We start from the raw sequence: 22,736 nt of genomic DNA on the forward strand, positions 1-22,736 counted from the left end.
ACAGTCGGGGATCTTTGTCGTTTTGTGTCTCTGCGCACGTGTGTATGTGCCTGGATACTCACAGTGAGAAGCGGTAGTGTAGTGGTTAATGCATTGGGTTATGAATCGGCGACCCGAGTTCGAATTCCGCTCACGACCAACACCAGCGACGATTATCTGAACCGGTCCTGGGCCTCCCATGCGTCTCCTCGGCCTCAAATAAGTACCTGCTGTGATTTGTAAAATTTGTCACTAAGGAGACAAGTGCGGCCTGGCGTGGTGCTCGCCACCCACCCTTTGGCGTGCCGTGCCGCCCTTCATAAGCGCTCGCGAACAGCACTTGCCCAAACAGTCTCTTAAGGCTATATTGGGGATCTTTGTCTTTGTCTTGTGATGTTCACAGCCCCACGGGTTAACCAGCCCCCTGTGGCCATCGTGTCTCCGAAGAGCCAGGAGATCTCTCTGCCCACCTCCTCCACCTTCGTCGACGGCAAACGTGAGCTCACTCGGCCAACACACTCCTTTTCCTGGGGGGGGGGGGGGTCCTGCGTTTGGGTGACGAGTGACTTTGAAGAGGATTTGGCTTATGGCAGGACGCTGGAGTTCATGGAGAGAAGAAGAAAAACACATGTAACTCTCAGGGGATAACACTCAAAGCTCCACACAGATGGATTTAATTGTTGTTGTGCTGGCTACCCCAGTTCATGTTCAAGAACTGTCAACTCTTGCTTGCTGCTCTGGTTTTCTTTCTCCATGTCCTGTTCTGTTCATCTTCTAATAATAATTGACATAAGGCACAATTCATCCAGGTCGAATCTCGCTCCACCGCATTCTCCCATCTCTCGCTCGGTCTCCCTCTACTCCCTCTGCCCTGTAACCTTCACATCTCCATTGCCCCTCTGTGGATCTCTTAGTGAGTCTATGAGGCTCTTTGCGGTTTTGCGTGAGACTATGTGATTATTGTGAGTCTATAAGTCGCCTGTACACATTTAATTAGTATTTGTTCTCCATAGTCCATCTAATTGCATCGTTCTTTGTCTATATAAACATGTGTCCAAAGCACTTAGCCTTCACAAATAATATTAGTGACCGCCGATAAAGTTCTAATTTGGTCAAAGGCATCCAAATCGTCTTGTAGATGTTCACGAGTAATCACGGAGTGCAGGCCAAGAATTTGGAATGCATCCGAGAGGCCATCCACCGAGGAGATGGAGCGATGAGATAAAATCATGCACAGGTTCTGGATGGATTAGCGAGAAGTCTTGGCGGCTGCTGTTGCCGACAATCAATGGATAACGATACGAGGATTCTGCGCCCCACCCTCGTCGTGCGTCTATGCGTGCCGCCGGCGCTTGTCACCGGCGCTTGTCGCCGGCGCTTGACGCCGGCGCTTGTCTCGTGCCGATCGTGCAGTGAGCCAGGATGACGACGGCATCGCGAGCTACCGCTGGGAGCAGATCCGTGGGCCCCTCCACGAGGAGAGGGTCACGAACCTGCCCATCCTGCACCTGTCCAGCCTGGTGGCCGGCAACTACACCTTCAGGTGAACCGAGTTATGTCCGGTTTGCTTGGCTCAGCGAGGCGAGAGCTCGAAAGAGGCAGTCGCAGTCGCGTTAACGAGAGTGACCCAGGGTACGGGAAGGTCACGCAAAGCATTAGTTTCTTGCTCTGGGTCAGGGAGTCACGCAGGCTGTCCGATTCCATACGGGCATGTACGATCATTAATGGCGGCGGGTACATAGCCACCAGTAGCAGAGTCCTTATCAGAGTGAGCAGCAACAACAACATCATCAACAGCAGCAGAAAAATATTAGCAGCCCCATCATCGTCAGCAGCATCAGTAGCAGTATCATTATCAGCTGTAGCATTATTAACAGCAGCAGTAGCAACGTCATCTGCAGAGGCCATCACCATCAGCTGCATGATCATCGTCTTTATCAGCAGCAGCAGTTGCATAATCAGTCGAAACAACAAGAGTGGCATTGGCAGCAGCTGCCATCTTCATCAGCAGTAGCAGACTTGATGATCAGAGCAACACAAACAACGGCCATCATCAATTATTTTTTTCTCAGTAAAGAAATCCTCAGACTCATGCGGAACAGTCCAGCTTGCAGAGCTGAGATCGTATCCACAAAATATTCTCAGAGCTACAGAGGTCTTCTGTGTTACAACTCCTTTTGAAGACGGCAACACCCGTGGACCTCTTACGTACGGAGGCCATGCGAACAGAACGGAAACCACCAACTTAACATCGTCCGCGAAAACCCACCAACTTGGGCGCGTGCGACCACGGCCAACTAGGTGCCGATGGTTTGGGGGTCTGTGGCCCTCTCGTCTAGGCTCACCGTGGTGGACACGGACGGAGTGAGCAACTGGACGACGGCCAACGTGACGGTGAACAAGGCGGTGGACTACCCCCCCGTGGCCAACGCGGGGCCCAACCAGGCGATCACGCTCCCGCGCAACTTCGTCACGCTCAACGGCAACCAGAGCTCCGACGACCACGGCATCGTGAGCTACGAGTGGACGCTCGGCTCCAACACCAAGGGCAAGGTCCTGGAGATGCAGGTGAGAGAGGTCGTAACCCAGGTTGAAGGAGTTAACCGCTCTCTAGTCCCCGATTGCTCGGGCTTCTGCTGGTTTGCCCAGGGGGCTCATAATCACATCAGGTACTGGGGAGACAAAGGCGACTGAGTGGACTTTTAGTGAGACCACCCCTTCTTCTGCCGTGTCGGTCTTCATAGGTGCTCGCTAAACACACCCGCCCCAACAGTCTGTTAAGGTTATCCGGTGGTGTCTTTGTGTGTGTGTGTGCAGGGTGTGCGGACACCCTACCTACAGCTGTCGTCGATGCAGGAGGGCGACTATACCTTCCAGCTCACGGTCACCGACGCGGCTGAACAGCAAAGCACCGCAGAGGTCACCGTAGTCATTCAGCCTGGTGAGTTGCGCGGTCTTGCCCCAGCAGTCTGTTGAAGGCTACACGGGGGATCATTGTGTGAAGCTTTTAGTGTGTGGTTGCTTGTGTGTGAGGTGGCATGTGCATCCTAGATTAGAAGTTTTCGTGACTGCAAGGATCCATACTCTTTGGTTATTTCAGTAAAGTCACGTAGGTGAAAATAAAAAATAAAAAAGAATAAAAATAAAATAAAAATGAAAATAACTAATTTAAATCACGACGTTTTGGAAGCAACACGAGCCTCCGTCATCAGGTAGGACAGCCATAGCAAGAAATAATTTGCCTTATATAATATCTTGTTACAAGCAGCTCTTGTCCACTCCAGCAAATTATTTCTTGCTGTGGCTGTCCTACCTGATGACGAAGGCTTGTGTTCCTTCCGAAACGTCGTGATTTAATGTAGTTATTTTTTTGTGCAGTAGTGTAGCGGTTAGCGCTACGCTGCGCTACAAACCTGGCAACCAGAGTTCGATTTCTGCTCACGGCCAGAATCAGTGACGATTATCTGAACCAGTCCTGGGCCTCCCCTAGGTCGACTCAGCCTCAAATGAGTACCTGGTACGGTGTGTAAACATCGCCACTGGGGAGACAAAGGCGGCCCGGCATGGTGATGGCCACACACCGTCTCGTGTGCTGTTCTGGCCTTCATAGGTGCTCGCTAACAGCACTTGCCCTAACAGTGTGTTACAGGCTATACAGGAGATCTTTGTCTTTTGGTGGCATGTGTGTTTGTGCATGTCTGTGCCATGCAGTGGGAAGCTGGGGGCTAATTGTTGTTGCATAGCTACCTCACAACGAGTGTTTGGGAATGGCTTGGTTTTAAGAGAGCTGATACTGGGATGCCTGGGAACTATTGTGTCTGTCAATCCGTAACGTGTTACAGAAACATTCTCTATCAAGCATAATGTACAGCTTGTCCAAACACCAATGCCCAGGTCTTTTTTTTTTAAACATTGGCAAATAAATAATTTCTAATGTATTTTAATGAAAAAAATATGCGGGAAATGCGCGTCTGTGTCCACATCGGCGCGTACCCGATGGCACATTCCCTTCAAGCCGAAGCCCCGAAACAAGAATGAGGCTCGGTTAATGGACTGGATTCCTGGCTTGCTTTTTGTTTGCTATGCCATGCAGAGAACAACCGCCCCCCCGTGGCTGAGGCCGGGCCTGACAAGGAACTGACCATCCCGGTGGACAGCACCAGCCTGGATGGCAGCAAGAGCACCGACGACCAGGGCATAGCATCCTACCACTGGGAGAAAATCAGGTGGGCAAAGCTGAGCAAGTTTGAGCCCGGTTAGTACTTGGATGGGGCACACTACCTTTAGAATACGAGGGAGTTGTATAGGATTTGGCTGAGAGGTGGGCAGGAGGGACCAGCGCAGCTAAATGGATTATTGTATATTCAGCGTTAAGATCAGTGGCAGTTATCTGAAGCAGTCTTTGGACTCGCTTAGGTCGACTCAAATTCGTCTTAGATGAGTTACCTGGTAAGGTGTGTGGTGGTCATGATTGACACACACGCACAAGGGGCCATTACCCCTTTGTGTGTTAGGGTTTAAGTGTAAACTGTTTGGTATAATAAACCGTGTTGCCTCTACGAAGACTCCGTCTCCCTCCAAGAACATTACAGGTGTATCAAATATCAGCACTGGGTAGGCAAAAGTGGCCAGGCGTGATGCTGGCCATGCCACCCCATCGTGCGCTTATCAGAAGTCGTGGGTGCTGGCCAACAGCACTTACCCCAACAGTCTGTTAAACGCCACATGCGAGATCTTTGTCTGAGTGATTTATTTTAAACAGCATTGAATGTGGCCAAAGTATATATTTTTTATGTCTTGGGTATGTAAATATTATTGAATGTGGAAGAAAATATAATTGCCCGAACAGGGATTTGAACCCTGGGCCCTTAGATAATATATATATTTTCAAATTTTCTTGATTTTCACACCTGATGATGATTGCTTGTGTTACACTCGAAACGTCGTGAGAATTGTATTTATTATGTATTTTATTTTATTATTTCCCTTCTACATGACTTTACCGAAAGAACCAAGAATATGAATACCTGCGGTCACGAAAGCTTTAAATCGAAATATTATACTGACCGAGCTATCCGGGCTTTCAGCGAGCGGGTGGAGCGGTGCCACAGTGGTTAGGGTACCCCGAGTTCCATTTTGGGTCATGGCTAACTCAAGTAGCAAGTTTGATCTGAACCAGTCCTGGGTCTCCTCCAGGCTGACTCAGCAGTAAACGAGCACCCGTGGAGACAAACGTGTCCCGGCGTGGTTCTGGCTGCACCACCCGTCTCGTGTGCCCTTCATAGGTGCTCACTAACCAGCACTCGCTTTGCAAGGACTACATGAGGGATCTTTGTGTGCGCGGCGAGCAGCGGGCCGCCAGGTGTGCGGCTGGATCACGTCGACGAGGCGGTGGCCACGGTGAGCGAGCTGCAGGTGGGCACCTATGTCTTCTCCCTGACGGTGCTCGACGCCAAGGGCCTGAGCAGCTCCGCGTCCGTCACCGTCACCGTCAAAGAGGGTGAGGCCCGGCGCCAGCGCGGCAGTTTCACGGCGCCCGCCCGCCCGGCGGCAACACGAGCGGCCCACGAAACGAACGTCTCTCCGCACAGAGGGCCGTAGGGTCACTGGCCACGTGCAAGCACGGAATCCGGAGAAGATGCGACGCTCGGAAGCGCTCCGCAGATGTTTTGCGCTCTGCTTTGCGGCTATAGATCTAGGGCAGGGGTCAGCAACCTGCGGCTCCAGAGTCGCGCGCGGCTCTTTAAAGGGCCGCTTTGTGACGTTGTTTATTAAGGACCACCGTCTTGTATTCGCCACATGCATTGCGGCTCCTGAAATATTGAGTTTTTTTACTGAATAATAAAATAGGCTCTTCTTGTTAATTTGGTTGCCGACCCCTGGCCTAGAGCGACGCTGCTGCGTGGGTTTTTGCGGTTGTGCTTTGTAGATGTCCGACGTGTTTTCGGGTCGTACCGACTTTGCCGAGACCATCAACCGGCTTCAATCGAGAGCCCGGTTTCACCCCAGGTGCCGTGACGTCTGAGTCACCAGCGGCGGATCTGTTTGGGAAGTAGCTACATCCCCCTCTCCTAGTCACCCGTCGACACTCGCGCATTTACCGCTGCCTCCGCGCTGGCGCTGTTTACCCCTGTTGACGCTCGTGCCGTCGTTCCCCACTCCGGGCGCTGTTGCTGCTTGCGCCGCACCCCGCTCATGCTCGCGCCCCTCCCCACTCACGCACGCAGAGAACAACAAACCCCCGCACGCCACGGCCGGCGGGAACAAGGTGCTGCTGCTGCCTGACGACACGGTCATGCTGGACGGGTCGCGCTCCTGGGACGACCAGGGCTCGCTGTCGTACGAGTGGACGCGCGACGGCAGCAGCCCCGCCGCCGGCGTGAGTGCTCCGTCGCGCCGGCGCCTCTCATTTGTATTACTTTCCAACTGAGCTTAATTCTATAATTCTAAAGGTCTCTGTGTGAGTCTGGGTCTATGAGTCAATGGGTCTCTGTGTGAGTCTATGGGTCTGTGTGAGTCTATGGGTCTCTGTTTAAGTCTGTGGGTCTCTTGTGTGAGACTGTGGGTCTCTGCGCGAGTCTGAGGGTCTCTATGTGAGAAAGCACTGATCATGAAGCTTACTGCCAGCACATTCCAGTTTTTCCGTCAGTTCACCTTTACCACACGGTACCACCAGAGACTGGAAAACCCGAGGCGGACTTTGTAGCCTCCTCAACCTGGAGCCACAAACGGCTACTTATGATGATTTGGTATCGGTTCACACGTGTTTAGCTGCAAAACTTTTAATCATATTAATTTGGTGATTTTGGTATTTGTGCCACTCTTATAGGGCAAGACTATCACGAAGGAAGTTGCTATGTTTCACACAATCTGCAGTATTTGTACAGCAGGGGAGGATGTTGATATGTGTAATCCCAATTGAGTGATTAGCGAGTATTTTTTTAGAAGTTGCCAAATTTGGAGCGTGGCACCGACTCGAATGGCCTACTCGTTTCAAATGACATCCGCAGTGCTTAGTACTTTCACGGTTAATAGGCACCACAGTATAACCAGGGCGGCCTGCCAGATTCGAACCGCGAACGCGCCACCGTCGGGCCACGCCCCCAAAAAGAGGACGTGACGGAATGACGGACAGGTCGGGTGACCGCGGGGTGGCGTGCGTGCGTGCATTTGTCCCAGGTGGTTCTCAACAGCTCCGAGCACCACCCGGTGCTGTGGCTCACGAACCTGGTGGAGGGAACGTACGTGTTCCGCCTCAAAGTGACCGACAACAAGGGCGAAAGCAGCCAGGACATGGCCACGGTGGAGGTGAAACCAGGTAGGCCGCTGCCGCGCCCTCGTGCGTTCGCTTCACCCCCCTCCCCCGCCGTTCCCCGTTCCGCATCGCGCTCGGTTGGGCACCCGCTCGCCGGCAGGCGGGGCTTTCCCCCCTTGTCGATCTTCTATTGCTGCGGCGTGTCCTCGCAATAACGTTAGCAGGCAGTCGTCTGCCAGGAGGGGGCAATGAAAACGTATGTCCAACTTCTTTTGCACTTCACGTAGCCAACCGTGCTAATCGGAGATGCGAGGGAAGGACATAATCCCAGATGCCGGCACACAACGGCATACTCGTGAGGGATCTTTACCATCCGCTGTGTTGCAGACGGCGCAGAGTCTTTATCGTTAATACATTCGCAGTAATAAGCAGGCTGGCCTGCCGGATTCGAACCGTGAACCTCCGCAACAAGCTGCCAGCGCGCTACCGCTGGGCCGCGTCACCGCACCCGTTCCCACCCTCAGTCAACGCGCGTGTCTTTCTAAACAGCGTCTTGAGATGAGGTCTGCATTTAACCGCTTTATTAAAACCAGGCTGCGTCGTACGGCAGTGAGCCCATTTTCTCCGCTGCACGAGAGAAATTTTGAAAGCAGAGAAGAGGAGAGGGAGGGAGAGCGAGAGCTGGGGTGGTGGCCCAGCCAGGGCTGCTCAATTAGAGGCTCATTCACTGCGCCTTTTCAACACAATTCTGTGAACTGCATCCCCACCCACCGTAAGCCCTCTTCAGCAAGGCCGCACCACCCCGACCCCTCCCCCCCCAACTGTCCACCCCCCCACGCCGCATATGTCTTTTACGTTTGCACAATATGGGCATATGTCGGCTTCATGGTGAAATGCGCACGGGAGAGAAGGTTCATTATGTTAATATAAGTTTCATTTTCAATTTAATTCTCTTTGTTGCGCCATCTGTTTTGGTGCCAAATGGAGCGACAAGCCTTGGGCAGGGGAATGGCCCCGTTCATCTACGGTGCCGTTTGCGCCGTCCCACTGTTGATTCAGTGTGAGCGGAAACGCACTCCAAGAGTGTGGGCTTGTGTTACTGTGCATTGCGGTTTTGTGTACAGACGCACGTCTCGGATGATAACCCCCCCCCGCCCGCTATCCCCTTGTCTTTTGGATGACAAAACCGTTGTCTGTTCTGCTTGGGAAATGAAATGTGCTTGATCTGTGCATTAATTCGCTGCGCTTCGGAGTATGCGAGTAACAATTTCCCCACCCCGGTGGTTCCATTAAGTTGTTGCACGATTCGGGGTCCACGATTCGATTCAAGAATCAAATACTTTTATATTTATTTTTGTCTTGCTTTTTACGGTTTAATTGTATTGCTTTTTTTTGTCTTGAATGTAGAGTTTTTGTACATTCTCATTACCCGAAATTATAATTTCCGTATCATGTCCAGGGATCATTAATAAGTGACCCTCGCTCGCACAATTCCGCACACGCATCGCGAGCGTAACAATTGATTTAAGTCGACAAATCGCTGCTATCGAGAGCTGCTTAATTTCCTGCCAAATATTTTCCGTCTGTAGCCACAGCCATAGTGGGGAGATATCCTATATCTGTGTGCCGGGCGCAGAAATATTTTGCGGATCTCCGAGCCAAACAGACCCGGCAGATATTGAGCCCTGCCTCTGCAACCTTGCATCTCATTTTCCTGAATAGAGCCAAGCGGCAGCATCGACACCACAGCTGCTGCCGCTAAGTGTGCGTCACCATGGACGCGTCATTTACTGCTTGGCCACCCGTTGCTTGCGTGCGCAGCCGCACACCCCGTCCATAGCTCCTGCGCAGCGCGTGATTTTTTCCGGTGAGAGACCGACAGACACGGACGCTTGCCGTCATCGAGAGTCGTGATCACCCCATTTCGGGACATCGGGAGCTGCTCCTCGGTGGCAGGGCCGCCATCGTCGCACCTCCGACTAGCGCGGTTGGCTGCGTACGGTGCCGAAAGAAGTTCAACATACACACGTCGGCGGGGGTTTGATGCCGAGTGTGCTCCTCGGCAACATTTGTGCGCGTTAGGTCACGACGGAGCGGTTTGTGTTGCGTGAGCCGACATGACGGCCGGCCGGACAAACTAACTTGCCGCCACCCACCCGCCACTGCCCGCAGACCCCAAGAGCTCGCAGCTGGTGGAGCTGGTGTTGGACGTGCCGGTGAGCCAGCTGCAGCAGCAGCAGAAGGAGCTGCTGATCCGCCAGCTGTCGGTGCTGCTCAGCGTCCTTGACTCGGACATCCACGTGCAGAGGCTGCAGGCCTACACGCAGAGCAGGTGCGTGGGCTGTGCTGGTGGTGGCGGTTGTGCAGTTGGGTGTGGTGGTGGTGGGGATGGCCGTGAGGTTTAGAGGTCTGGTGTGAGCCCCTGACTCGGAATTTGAACTGGAACCTTTCAATTGTGGGTCAGGTGCTTTGACCGTGGCACCTTTCCGCTGGGTAAAGACAAGTGAATTGGCAGCGTGTGTGCAGATCCTACAAGAGTAACGCAATGCAACCTCATCAGGGATGCAGTGGGCATACTAATTTACTTCAATTTTTTATAGAGGCAATCGGTTATAGGCCTAGGAGAAGCGGTAGGTATGGAGGTTGGACTTGAACAGTGGCACGAAGTCGACAGCACGGATGGTTGAGGGAAGAGAGCTCCAGACCATGGGAGAGCAGTGTGAGCGACCTGCCACTGAGCGAAGGTTGACGGGGGGCTTCGATAGAAACCCTTGATTTATAGAAAGGGGCGCTTGCACGCCTGAACGTGTAAAAAATGTCCTGACGCTAATATATATTAATTTTTTTGCTGAGTTTTTCTTGATGGCCGGGTTTTAGAATCGCTAACAGCGGGGTCTTTGATGTGTTCATTGAGGCAGCAGCAGCAGCAGCGTACTTCACATTAATCCGTTCATCACAGTCAGTGGGGAAGGCCACGGGAGTGCAGGTGCACGCGCGCACCCAATTAACGCGGCGCCTGCAGCCCGACGTAAGCGGCGTCGCTGATGGAGCGCACCTCCCGCTCGCCGCGCCGGCGCAGCGCGAAAGACCCGGGCCGGATCCCCGTTCCTTATGAACCGTCTCGTTAGCTGCAATCGCCGCGATAACCGCGAGAGCTCGGCGCCGTAGCTATCGCTGCGTGGGGGGAGCGGTGCAACCGGAGCGGGGGGGGGGGCTTCTGTGGGATGTGGAGGGGGGGGGGGGAAATCGTATTCCTTATTCCAGGGCACATGTCAACCGCACTATGCTACTGGTGAGAGGCAGTCCATTTATCGAGCCTTGCAAATGTGCGGTTTCAGGTAAGTGTGTGTACATTTCACCGAGGTGATGATGCTGTCAGTGGTCATTTAATTAGGCCTTGTGTTTCGCTGACTTGTGAGTCGGATTTTACAATATCATTGGTTATTATCTATCTTCTGCTGCATGAAAGCCTCCCCACGGTGTCGCCAAGCTTCACGGTTCAGTGCTGCTGAACTGATCTCATCGCGACATCTCCACGGCGGTCGTCCCCTAGGATACTCTACGGTGACGCGATTTTAACAGAGGTCGTGGTTTTGATCCCGACCCTGACGCCTGTATATTTGGAGCTTGCGTGTCTCTCTCCCTGTGGGCGCATGGATTTTTCTCCGGTTACTCCCGGTTTTCCCTCCACATTTAGAAACATGCGTTTAGAGTATTTGGCTGCTGTAAATCTCCACGTGATAAGTCACTTCGTTGAGCTATCATTTGTGGCCCGGTCGCTTCTGAAAAAGAGCTACGTAGCTCAGTGAGGCCTTACCTGGTAAAATTAAATTCCGTGGTCGAGCCGTACCTTTGCCGGCGGTTTCCGCCCGAGCGCGCGTCCTCTTCACGCGGCCCGTGTCCCTCCTTGCGCAGCACCCAGCTGGTGTTCTACGTGCTCACGGAACAGCCCAACATGATCTACAAGGGCGTGGATGTGGCCCGCATGCTGCGGCGACTCCTGCAGAGGGAGAAGACCAACCTGCTGGCGTTCCGGACACTGCGCGTGGACACCTTCGGTGAGCACCGCCCATCGCCCCCATCTCGCACACGAGCGTCGTAGTGACAGATGACGTGCCTAGCTAAGAGAGAGGCTACTTTACTCATACACGAATCGTGCTAAAACGCGTACGGATTTAGAGATTGCTTGACAGGATGTCGTGGGTTCGATCCTGACCCTGATGCCTGCTGTATATTTGGAGTTTGCGTGTCTCTCTCCCTGTGGTCGCGTGGATTTTTTACCGGGTCCTCTAGTTTTCCTTTACACATTTTTAGAATCAACGTCACACGTTTAGACTATTTGGTTGCTATACATTTCCACATGATAAGTCACCTCCGATCAACACGGTTGGCTATGTACAGTGCTAAAGAAGTTCAAGTTACAACCCTTTTTCAATCCTATGCTGGACGAAGGCCTCCTTCCCCAAGCCGTGTCGGTGAAAGGGGTTGTTTGACCGTTCTTCACCGTGGTGGTCACTAGTGGGTTTGTGAAGGGTCATGCCCCAGGATGTGTCAAGATATCTCGCTCGCCACGGATGATGGCCATGGCCTGGCATATGTGGCAGATACCAGGCAATGCATGCAAGTGTTGAGATTTGTCCATAAGAGTTTTTTTGGGTTAGATCGAGTAAATATATAAATGTGTCATTAAACCCGCTACCACCCGACACAGCCAATTGGTAATATTTGTCACGTAAACAGAACATGCCAATTCGTCACTAGTACAGCACACCAGTGTGTTGGAGAGCAAAGGCACAACATTTACAATCTGAGTACGACGTTTCGCCAGTAATTACAACCAGCTTCATCAGGCGACAGCCAGATTTGTGGCTTTGCTCTCCAACACACCGGTGTGCTGTACTCGTGTAGTAAGAGAGCGCCATCTAGTGGGCGACAAGGGGTAACTGCACGGCCACTATCGGGTAACCGGTATCCAATCCTAAGCCGGGATATATCTGGGCTAAAGGTAACGGGCGGAGTCGGTGAGAAAACAATCTAGAAAAGGCTACGTGGGTGATCTTCACCTCTGTGCGCGCGCGCGCGTGCATGCTCGCGGCTTGCGAGCGAGCAGTGTGCCAGCTGGCGTGCTCGGGCCACGGCCGCTGCGACTCGTTCACCAAGCGCTGTACGTGCTTCCCGTTCTGGATGGAGAACGTCATCCGCACGCAGCTGGGCGACGGCGAGAGTAACTGCGGTAAGGCTGCGGTGACGTGTAGCCTTCGGGCGTACTAGGCGGGCGGTGCAGCGGATCTGCGTGCTGCGCTATGAAGCTGGTCGCCCGAGTTCGGCTCCCGGCGACGGCTAACGTCGATGGCGCTTATCTGAACTAGCAGACTGATGCCCACTCGCAGGCCGGTGCTACGTAGGCCTTGTGCTGTGCAGGGACAGCTACCGCTGGGGGTCCCCTCGGCTGATCTGCATTGGGCCATCGGAACGTTGCCGATTTTATGCGAGGCGCTTCAAGTTGTTGAGCCATGTAAATTCCCTTATTCTAAACTGCTCCTGGGCCTTTACTGGGATGACTCAGCCCTACATGGGAACTGGTGATGTGAGTAAACATCAATACTGGGGTGAATAGGCGGCCGGATGTGGTTCTGGCTACAGCACTTCCTCGTGAACCACATAGGCCTAACTAGGTGCTTTCTAAGAGAACTTGTTTTGATAGTTTGTGGGCTATACATGGTGGGATCTTCGTGTTACATGTTGGTCTACAGAGCAGTGATGTCGTGGCTCGCGCGCTGTGCTACAAATCCACTGCAGCTGGTTTCTGGATACAGTTAATGTCGGTGGCAGTCGTGCGAGAACCAGGCCTGGGCCTTTGTTAGCCAGAATCGTTGTGCAACACACCGTGCCGGCCTTCGTAGGCTCCTCGCCCAACAGCGCTTGCCCCGACAGTCCTTGTTACACGGTGCACGTGGGGGGCGTTGGCGGATCTTTGATGTTCATCCTTGTGTCTCCCAGACTGGAGCGTGCTCTACGTGACGCTCACGACGTTCGCGGTGGCGGTGACCGTGGGGCTGCTGGCGTGGCTCACCGTGTGCTGGTGCCGGAGGTACGTGCGTCCGCTCGACCCCTTCTCGTCTGCCACCACCATCAACGCTGCCACCGACATCAACAATAGCACCACCACTACCATCACCACTGCCGCCACCACCACCACCGTCACCACCGCCACCACTCACGCCAAAACCAGCATCACCACCATCACCGCCGTTGCTACCTTCGCTGCTGTCTTGGCTGCGGGAGGGGGCGCGGTGCCTGACGCTGCCGTGTGGGTTTTCACTCTTAGGGCACGGTCGAAGGATCGCCGGAAGCCACGCTACAGCATGCTCAACAACATGGACGACCACGAGATGGAGATGAAGCCCAGCCACAGGGGTGGGTGCTCCCGCAGTCGCACCGCGGGTAAACAAATATAAATAACTTACTCTAAACATTGTTCGGCGTCGGCCTGAAAGCCTGTAACGTGCGGGGGGCCTGGTCCGCAGTTGACGGGCGGGGTAACGGTAAAGGTGCAGCCCTGCAATCGCTCGCTCTCATGCCACTGCTGGCGGAAGGGACTCCAACGAGGGGGAGCTCTGTATAGATCCAGCCTCTCTCCCAGGGTTGCTCTCCGACTCAAGGCAGTGCACTGCTCGCTGCGATAGTTTCCAATGTAAATGCCAACGGCACAATCGGAACGTAACTGGGTGGAACACAGGACAGCACGAATGTGATCATATAGGAGATGAGAACTAACGTGTTCATTGAATTGACCAAAGTTACTCGGGAAAAGTAGAGCAGTGCGAGGAAAAAAGATAAATCTTGGTGGTTGAACACAATGCGTCCGTTCGGTGAGACGTGCGCAACCAATAAATTGTATTTATGATAATCATTATTAACGCAGCCTGAATGAGAGGAACCAACCGGTCGTTGTGGTCGAATGAGCCTCGTGATAACGATGGCCGCCGTTGGTGGTCGTGCCAAAGGAGTCACGGGCTGCATTCCAGCAGGTCGGCCAGCAGAGGGTGCCATCGAGGTCTTGGCGTGCCACGGCACCTCAACCGGCGAGGTTTTGTCCAGGAGAGAGGCGGGCGGGTGGGGGAGCCTGTGAGAAGGCTAACAATGCCAGAGTGAGCACCGGAGCAGCCGATGCGCTCTCCCTGACACGCCCGGACTCGCCGTTCAGCGTCCAGGCTCGGCGAGCACCGTCCTGGGGCGTTTGAGACGCGTTGACAGAGGTCGTCCGTGTTGAGTAATGAACGGAGGGTGGGGGTCACTGCAATAACGCGGCGTGTAATCATTCACCAACCCCCCACCAACCCTCACAAGTCGAGGAGTTTTAACGACTGGGGATCGTCATTCCACGACCCGTGAGTCAAAACGTGCGAGTGGGAATCAATGATTTGCTCTCGGTCGGTGTCGTAATTGTCTCGCAAGAAGCGATGCTTGAATCGCGATGGTGGGTCGTGATGATTCGAAGCATTCTGCGTCGGATAATTTAATGACGATTTTACTTTTTTTGGTGGGTAACTTCCAAACCCAATGTTGCTGTCGTGAAACTGCAACCATTTGTGCTTGCGTGTGTGTGCGCGCGTCCGCTCTGTGTTGTGTGTTGCAGGCTGGTCTAGGGAACGCGAGGATAGCGACACGGATTATTGAGCAATAGCCAGGGCTGTCATCACAACAAGGCAGAGAGGAGTTAACATTCGCGCGACATTATTTGAATTCAAGCCGTACTTTTTGAAGAGCACAGTGTTTTCAAGTTAAATGTTCTATAATTGTATTTCGAGTCAGAGAGGGATGCGGGGGCAAGTGGTGGCGCTGTGGTTTGCGCACTGCACTGGGAACCCGATAACCAACCTGAGTTCGATTCCCGGCCACGGCTAACATCAGTGGCGAGTGATATCGTCTTGAACTGGTCCTTGGTGCCCATACAAGCACCAACCACGCACAGTCAAGCTGCTACGTGGTGGACAGCAGAGGCAGTGCAGCAACATCTATTGTGGAACTGTAATTCTGTGCACCCACATCTACGCCCCCTGCATTCACCAACGAGTGTGGTGAAATGTCAAAATAGCCGCCACGACCATGGATGGTGCTCATCCGGCAGTGGTTTAACGGAAGGGCTGTACGTGTCCATGAGAACTCATTGAGACCAAGACCCAGCTATTTCTCAAGGGGAGGCCCAGGTCTAACAAAGTGGCGCAGTAAACACGCGATGAGAAGTCAGAGACAGTAGAACGTGGCTGGTGCAGTGGGGGCAACTCAGTCGTGTGACGCCCGTGTCTCTCTGACCCACGCGTTTCTTTGACCCCCGCGTGTCTCTCTGACCCCCGCGCGTCTCCCCCGGGCGCCGCCGGCACAGGCATCAGGAAGAAGCGGCCCCAGCAGAGCACCAGCATCATGGTGTCCGACTCGGACCTCGACTCGGACCAGGAGACGGTCTTCTCGCGCAACGGCAACGAGAAGCAGCGCCTCTTCGCCGGCCACAACGGCGCCCTCCGCAACGGCAGCATCGCGTCCAAACCCAGCATCTGACGAGAGCGCCGCACAACGGAGACGAACGACCCATACCGCCGCCGGCGCCGCCGCCCCCCGTCCCGGCTGCCTCCTTTCTCCGCATTCGGGTTCCCAGCTCCCGGCCTCTCCCTCCTTTTCCCCCGTAGTAGATTTGTCCCTCGCTAAGACGCAGCGGTCGCACCGTGCCAGCCAGACGAACAACGCACAGCTGCGATGTTTTCCTGCCGAAACTGCTGCTGCTGCTGATGCTGCCGTCACGACCGTCGCCGCCGAACTGACTCTCGAGTGGAAGGAGCTGGGGGGGGGGGGATGCGACGGCGCTGCCTGTGAACGCTTGGAGAAAAAAACTTACAAAAAGCGGTGCAGAGCAACCCTCGGGATTTCTCTGCTGGTTGAACCCTCTGAACCCAGGGGAGAATGTGGAAGTCTCGCCGCTGCTGCTGCTGCTGCTACTGCTGCTGCTCCTGTTGCCGAACCGACTTGAGCCTCGGTTTGTGGCATTGTTTGAACTTCCAAACAAATGCAATTTACGGGAAGGAGAAAAAAGAAGAAAAGGCAACGCGGTGCGAAGCGGCGACACGAAGTCTGGGAGTGCGCGCCTTTGCCGATGGCCCGTCCCGTCGTAACGGGAGAGAGGGGACTGTCGTCGAGAAAGCGGCTCGCTCCCGGGGACCGGCCCCCCCCCCCCCCCTCCCCCCCGCGGACATTGCTTCTCGGGGAGCGGATTGCGTTTCGTGGCCCGTTGACGTGTCGCGCAGTGTCCGGTGTTGACGCGCTCGCCGAGAAGGGGAGACTGGAAATACGGAATACTGTACCACGCACCGGTGCATTAACCGAAACGCGACACCGCCACTGAAGCAGTGCATTGTTGACCGTGTGTCACGTGCCGGTGCATTACGGTCCCACTGAAAGCCGGAGGCGCTGCCGGCGCCGAGCCCCCACCCTCCCCCCCCCCCCGGCACTCCGACATGTACGGAGAAGGAGGGGGGGGGGTTGTCTGGCTTGTGAGCAACGCGGGAGCGGTAGGGGTGAGGGGTCACTTTATAGCGGCGTTTTCCCAGACGCCGCGGACCGCCACGTCACGGTCGTCGCGCTCTTCCGCTTCAACGACAAATTGTCGTTGCACGCCGCACGCCCTCGCACACCCGACGACGCCGCCGCTTTGCGATCACGACTCGGCTCGGATCGCCCTTCTCTGCGTGTGCCGTGTGACCTTGTTTAGCGAGATGTACGCGTGTTGAACTTCTTTCGCGCACCGTACGTAGCCAACCGTGCTAGTCGGAGGTGCGGGGGAAGGACAACAAACTAAATCAGGCACTCGTGTTGCCCAAGAACTCAATTTGTACTTGAAAGGAGGTAAATGGGAGAAAGTGGAAAAACTGACCCGGGATTGGGGGTCACGAAGATATGGGAAAATCCTCCTCCGTCAAGACACCGTGCAGCGTGTGCGTGCCGCGTGACGCTTCTGCAGTACGGTCGGGTTGTCTGTTTCGAATTAGCCGGTCGTGTTTGTTGAGTCGCCTGCGCGTGGGCGAGCCGGCTGGCCAAAGCACATGGGCCGCGTCAAGCTCCCGACGAGGGGAGTTGCTTTTAACTCCAGGGGGGCCGAAATGTTTACCTGATTTGTTTACGGGAGTGGTGGGGGAAGCTACTGCCCCCCGCGACTTGGCCTTCACACTGCCCGCGGCCGCCACGTGAGGCCCCCCGCTTCGAAACATCGGCCAACACAACATTTATCCCTCGCTGCAAGCCGCACGAGGGGAGGGGGAATATTTTCTTCACCTGACGGTTTCTAATTTTAGCGCCGCGCTCAGTCACTTCAATTGCCACAAGGGCCTCTCTCGCGGGTGGTGGAAGCGGCCGAGGCGCGCGTTTGTGAACGAGTGAGTGGCTGTGCGCGCGAGGTAATTGAGGCTGCCCACCCGCCGGTTTACGGCAACAAAGAGTCGTCTCGCGCTCGCAGTGGGACGACGAGCGCAGGGCGCGGGCGGTCGCGAAGCTGCCGGTCGTGCGGACGTTGGGACTACATTGCGACCTGTTGCCCCTCCAGCCGGGTCGGCAAACCGGGGACTTGAACCTCGGCCGTCGTCACGGCGGAGCCTGCGTTTGCCAAAACGTAGAACTCGCACCCCCGACTCGTGACGCCACCCGTAGCCAATCCAGCGGAAAAGCTTGACTCCATATCTGTGACCGCTAATGACAATCGGATGGGACCGACGGCTAGGGCTGGGGGCATGGGATGGGGGACGACTGCGCGAATTGAATGGGCGATCCACTGGCGTGGGTCTGGACGCCGGCTCGAGGGGAAGCCGTGGCGTGGGCAGCGCGGCTGGGCACTGGCGATACTGGAGCTCTGCCGACGGCCGCTTGTGCCGCCGCCGCCGCCGCGTCTCATTATTTGTCGCGAGCTGCGGTGCAATGGTCAGCACACTGGACTTGCGATGCAGAGGTCGCCGGTTCTGTTCGACCTCCTAGTGGGGAGGTTGAAATAATTGGACACGTTTCTTAAACTGCCCCACCACTCCCACCGCGTCTTGTCTACCCAGAAGTGAAAGCGGTTAACACCACGGTCGATCGGCAGGTAAAGTCTGGGTACTCTTTTCCCCGAGACGTTTGGCCAGCGTGGAAGAGTAGGCCAAAAAATACCTTCTAGATGGGGCTGTCTACAGCTCCCTCGAGTGAACGCCGTTCTGCCAGTAGTGGTGTAAACAAACAACTGCAATGCTGCAGTTGTTTGTTTTTTTCCAGGTGTCATGGAATATTTTTTTTTCCAAGGGGCATGCCCAGCCACCTGTACCGCACCCAGTGACCTGGTCTCCAGAAGGAAGGGCATAGCTGAATAACGCCACGGGTGTTCGCAATGCAACGTTGGGTGGCCGCGCGGGTCCGAGTGTTCGCCACTTTGAACCGAGACGAAGGTTCGATTCCTGCGGCTGCTGCTGCTGCCACCCGGTTTGTTGTCTCGCGTGCGCCGTCCGCTGCGCGGAGGACGTTATCGAGACTGCGACGTCGTTCGCACGAGCAGCCCCGCCGTGTGCCCGAGTCTCAAACGGGCACCCGTAATGTGAACACGATTCGCGCCTAAAAATGTTGGTGCGAACAAAGCTGGCGTAACTGTCCCCGCTAAGTGGAATTGTCCAGGTCTCCCTCTCACAGATGTGATAATTCAACTCGCTGGAATCTCACCTCATTAAATTAAGCCCAATGAGCTGAATGAAAATCGCATCGCTGTTAAATAATGCAAGGCTAAATGTTTTTCTCCTTTACCCTGCCACGATGACCGATGTTTCGCAGCTCCTGCTGGGAGCTTCTTGAGCCACGGAATATTCGAGTATCGTGCCGAATTACACGTGGTAACAAACCTGAAGGCGCATCGTAGGGGAAGTCGCGTCTTTCCCTTGGGAGCGCCAGGCGGTAGCTGGAAGTGATCAGCGGGCCACTTGAGCATTACGTTTTGGGCAATTGTTTTCTGGCTCGCTGGTACTCGACTAGACTAGGTGGCACGTGAGTTGTAGAAGCAGTCGAGGCGAGAGGGGGTATACTGGATGCGGTGTGCCGGGAGTGGAAATTTTTTCTGGGCCGCCGGCACACCGGACCGGCCCGGTTGAAATGAAGCCTCCCACGTGACGTAATGTCGGCCCAGCGATTGTGTCCGTGCTCGTTAATTCGAACCATCGGCTCGGGCCACAGATTAAACATCCTCCGCTACCTGTGCCGGCACTACTTTCCATTAAACTGGAATTGTTAATATTATTTTGCGGTCGTAGGGTTAAACCACTCTCTGGAGGGATTTGTTTTATTCCTGATGTGTAGTATATATGTGTGTGTGTGTCCATACACGACGCGTACTACTGTGAAAGAATGCTCGCACATCTTTACATTGCTTCTCAGTTTTGCGTTGAGTTTGCTCAAAAGGTCATGAGGGTCGCCACGTGCAATCGCAAACTCTCGCAACAGACGCCACATTCGGAAATGCTCTTCGCCTGCTTTGCATCACGCTTGCGCGGCTGTAGGCTTAGAGAAACCTCTGCGTCGGTTTTTCGCTGTTTGGGTCCCCGCTCTGTCTGCAGGTCGTGCCGTGCGGCACGATGTTCGACGTTCCCGTGCGGCGCGCTCAGAGCTCCCGCGCGAACGGAGCACGTGGGACATCTTGCCGAAGGACGCGCGGCACGACCCCCAAACTCGTGTCGGAGAGCTTTGGAGAGAACTCCGCTTGTCCACGCGCAAATATATTTTGGGGATATTTTTGCCACGCTGGAGTAGAATCCCCGTGACATCTCCGCGGCCGTCTCCCCAAGCTTGTAACGGCTCCCACATCGCGTCGGGCCTTGATTTTTGTTATCAATTTCATTTTGATGCCAAGAATTGTTATTTTCTTTTGTCAATAATTGACAGCAATTCCCGCTCTGCCATGGCTTCTCCTCCGCGTAAAACCGCCGTTGTCCGTAGATGGAAATTGCTTTTGGGGTCTGGTGCAATTCCTACGCATCATTCAAGCCTGGTATTGTTTCCCTGGCTACAATTTTCTCCTTTCTCGGAGGGATTATTTATTCTAATGCCTTGTGGCTGTGTCTGGAAACAAATGAATGTAAAGTAAAAATGAAACAATGAATACAAATTGCACCCACTTTGCAAAAAAGCCTCGGTGGGTGTGCGTCTTGTCCCTCTCGGAAGCGGTGTGTTGGTGTCGTTTTGTTTCTTGTCACTGCTGCCGAGCGCGGGGCCTGAGGCCCAAAACGTCAAGAGAGGCCAGTAACAAACAGCACTGTCAAAGCTTCAATAGCTATACAACTATTTTTTTTATTTTACCAGGTAAGGCCCACAGCTATATATTGCCCTTTTTCAGAAGTGACATAGCTATCACAAATGATACAGCTACATCACAAATGATAACTCAACGTATTGGCTTCTGTGGAACTGTATAGCAGCCAAATACTCTGAACGCATGATGATTAAATGTGGAGGAAAAAAACCGGAGAAATTTCCACGCAACCACGGGGAGAGAGGCGTAAACTCCAAATATACAGCAGCAGACGTCATGGTCGAGATCGAATCCACGACCTCCTGTCTACCAAGCGAGGGAGATAATATCTTCTAGCCACCGTGGCGCCCCAATGGATAAGGGTGTTAACACGTTTCTTCAATAGAACAATGTGTGCGCCTCTAGTGAACGGAGTGGTCACGTGAATCGACTACGTCCACCTTTTAATCACCGTGAGCCATGGACTCTCCGCTGCCGGACGAAGACCTCCTCAAACTCGCTGTACCATTAAATACACACGACGCGTACGAATTGAAAAACATCTACTCTTACGCGATTGATGGGGGATGAATGTGTAACAATAGTCATCCATGAATCCGTGCACCCCACGCTGGCTTGGCCTTCCAGTCGGCACTCCTAAATCTTGTGACACGTCGGAGGCTTTCGCAACCAATATCCGTAATGGAGTTTTTTGGGTTAGATCGCGTAAATATGTGTCGTTAAAACCCGCCACTACCCGACACAGCCAACTAGTAAGGGTTGTCACGTAAACAGAACGTGGCCAATTCATCACTCGTACAGCACTAACCGGTGTTGGAGAGCCAAGCCACAACATTTACAATCTTGAGTACGACGTTTCGCCAGTAATTACAACCAGCTTCATCAGGCGACAACCAGATTTGTAGAGAGTCTTACTGTTTCGTTCCTTATATAGATGCGTAGATGTGGTGACCACACTTCTGGCTGTCGCCTGATGAAGCTAGTTGTAATTACTGGCGAAACGTCGTACTCAGATTGTAAATGTTGTGACTTGGCTCTCCAACACACCGGTGTGCTGTACTAGTGACGAATTGGCCACGTTCTGTTTACGTGACAACCCTTACTAGTTGGCTGTGTCGGGTGGTGTCGGTTTTAACGACACATTTATATACTTACGCGATCTAACCCAAAACACCTCTTATGAAATCTTGTGATGTTCTGTAAGGCTCACGATTTGATGCAATTGTAGCGATTTAGGGTTGGGATTATATGCAGGAAGCGTTTTTTGTGTGCCATATCGATCATTGCAGAATCTCCAGTTAACAATAATGGTCAAAAAACTAACACTACGTTTTATTTCACCAGATAAGATCCTCTGAGCTCTGTACAGCTTTTTCAAAAGCGAACTGGCCACAAATGATAGCTCAACAAAGGGACTTATCACGTGGAAATGTATAGCAGCCGAATTAATACTCGAAACGCATGATTCTAAATGTAGAGGGCGACCTCCTGCATACTTGACGAGGTCATGTTTGCATAGACCACAATACCTGCAGTCATAATGCAAACAAAAAACAACTGATAATTATAATGCAAACAAAAAACATATCTATGATAATTAGAGTTATGTTTTTTGTTTGCATTATGACTGCAGGTATTGTGGTCTATGCAAACATGACTCCTTGTAAAGAAAGGTGTCAGTTTTGTTGCCAGATAAAAGGGTAAAAAAACAATTATCACTCGACGAGGTTGTTAACATCTCCTAGCCACTGTGGCGATGTCATTCCATTCTATTTACCAAGCAAAGCCCTGCTGGCTCAAGACGCAGTGCCACAAGACTCTCTCCACACTCTCCTCCCCCCCTATCCGCTTTTCCTCCCCGTACAACTCTCATGACTCTCACATCTTTCAGAATCTGTATTTATTACTGGAGGAGGAATCCGATGAGCTGTAAAGCTTTTTTTGTCGCAGATGTCCAGTAGGGGGCGGGTCAGAACGTCACAACAACAAAACTAAAACACGACAGGAGTGCAAAGTATAAGAAAGGAAAACATCGTTAAAAACAATACAAATAAAACTAAACTCTTAATTTTACCAGGTAAAGCCCACTGAGCTATTAGCTTCTGTTTCAGAAACGGCCTGGCCACATGATAGCTCAATGAAGTGGCTTACTTTAACACGTAGGAGGCTTTCGCGACCAATGTCATCCATAATAGAGGT

The 22,736-nt window shown here is 53.4% G+C and overlaps 1 protein-coding gene across 1 annotated transcript in view; it reads left to right on the top strand.

The window, feature by feature from the left end:
- LOC133353359 (dyslexia-associated protein KIAA0319-like protein) overlaps window positions 1-20,448 on the top strand; it is a 40,092-nt gene extending 19,644 nt beyond the window's left edge. The window contains 14 exon segments of the mRNA XM_061569547.1: window positions 383-475; window positions 1,393-1,522; window positions 2,319-2,547; window positions 2,797-2,920; window positions 4,073-4,205; window positions 5,331-5,479; window positions 6,207-6,358; window positions 7,159-7,297; window positions 9,407-9,566; window positions 11,150-11,292; window positions 12,345-12,467; window positions 13,235-13,325; window positions 13,563-13,651; window positions 15,621-20,448. Of these exon segments, the coding sequence (XP_061425531.1) occupies window positions 383-475; window positions 1,393-1,522; window positions 2,319-2,547; window positions 2,797-2,920; window positions 4,073-4,205; window positions 5,331-5,479; window positions 6,207-6,358; window positions 7,159-7,297; window positions 9,407-9,566; window positions 11,150-11,292; window positions 12,345-12,467; window positions 13,235-13,325; window positions 13,563-13,651; window positions 15,621-15,793 (1,928 nt within the window). The 3' untranslated portion in view covers window positions 15,794-20,448.
- Window positions 20,449-22,736: the final 2,288 nt, after the last annotated feature.

The sequence above is a fragment of the Lethenteron reissneri genome, chromosome 43 (genome assembly GCF_015708825.2).
Source record: "Lethenteron reissneri isolate LAM-NWPU_2019-01 chromosome 43, ASM1570882v1, whole genome shotgun sequence".
NCBI lineage: Eukaryota > Metazoa > Chordata > Hyperoartia > Petromyzontiformes > Petromyzontidae > Lethenteron > Lethenteron reissneri.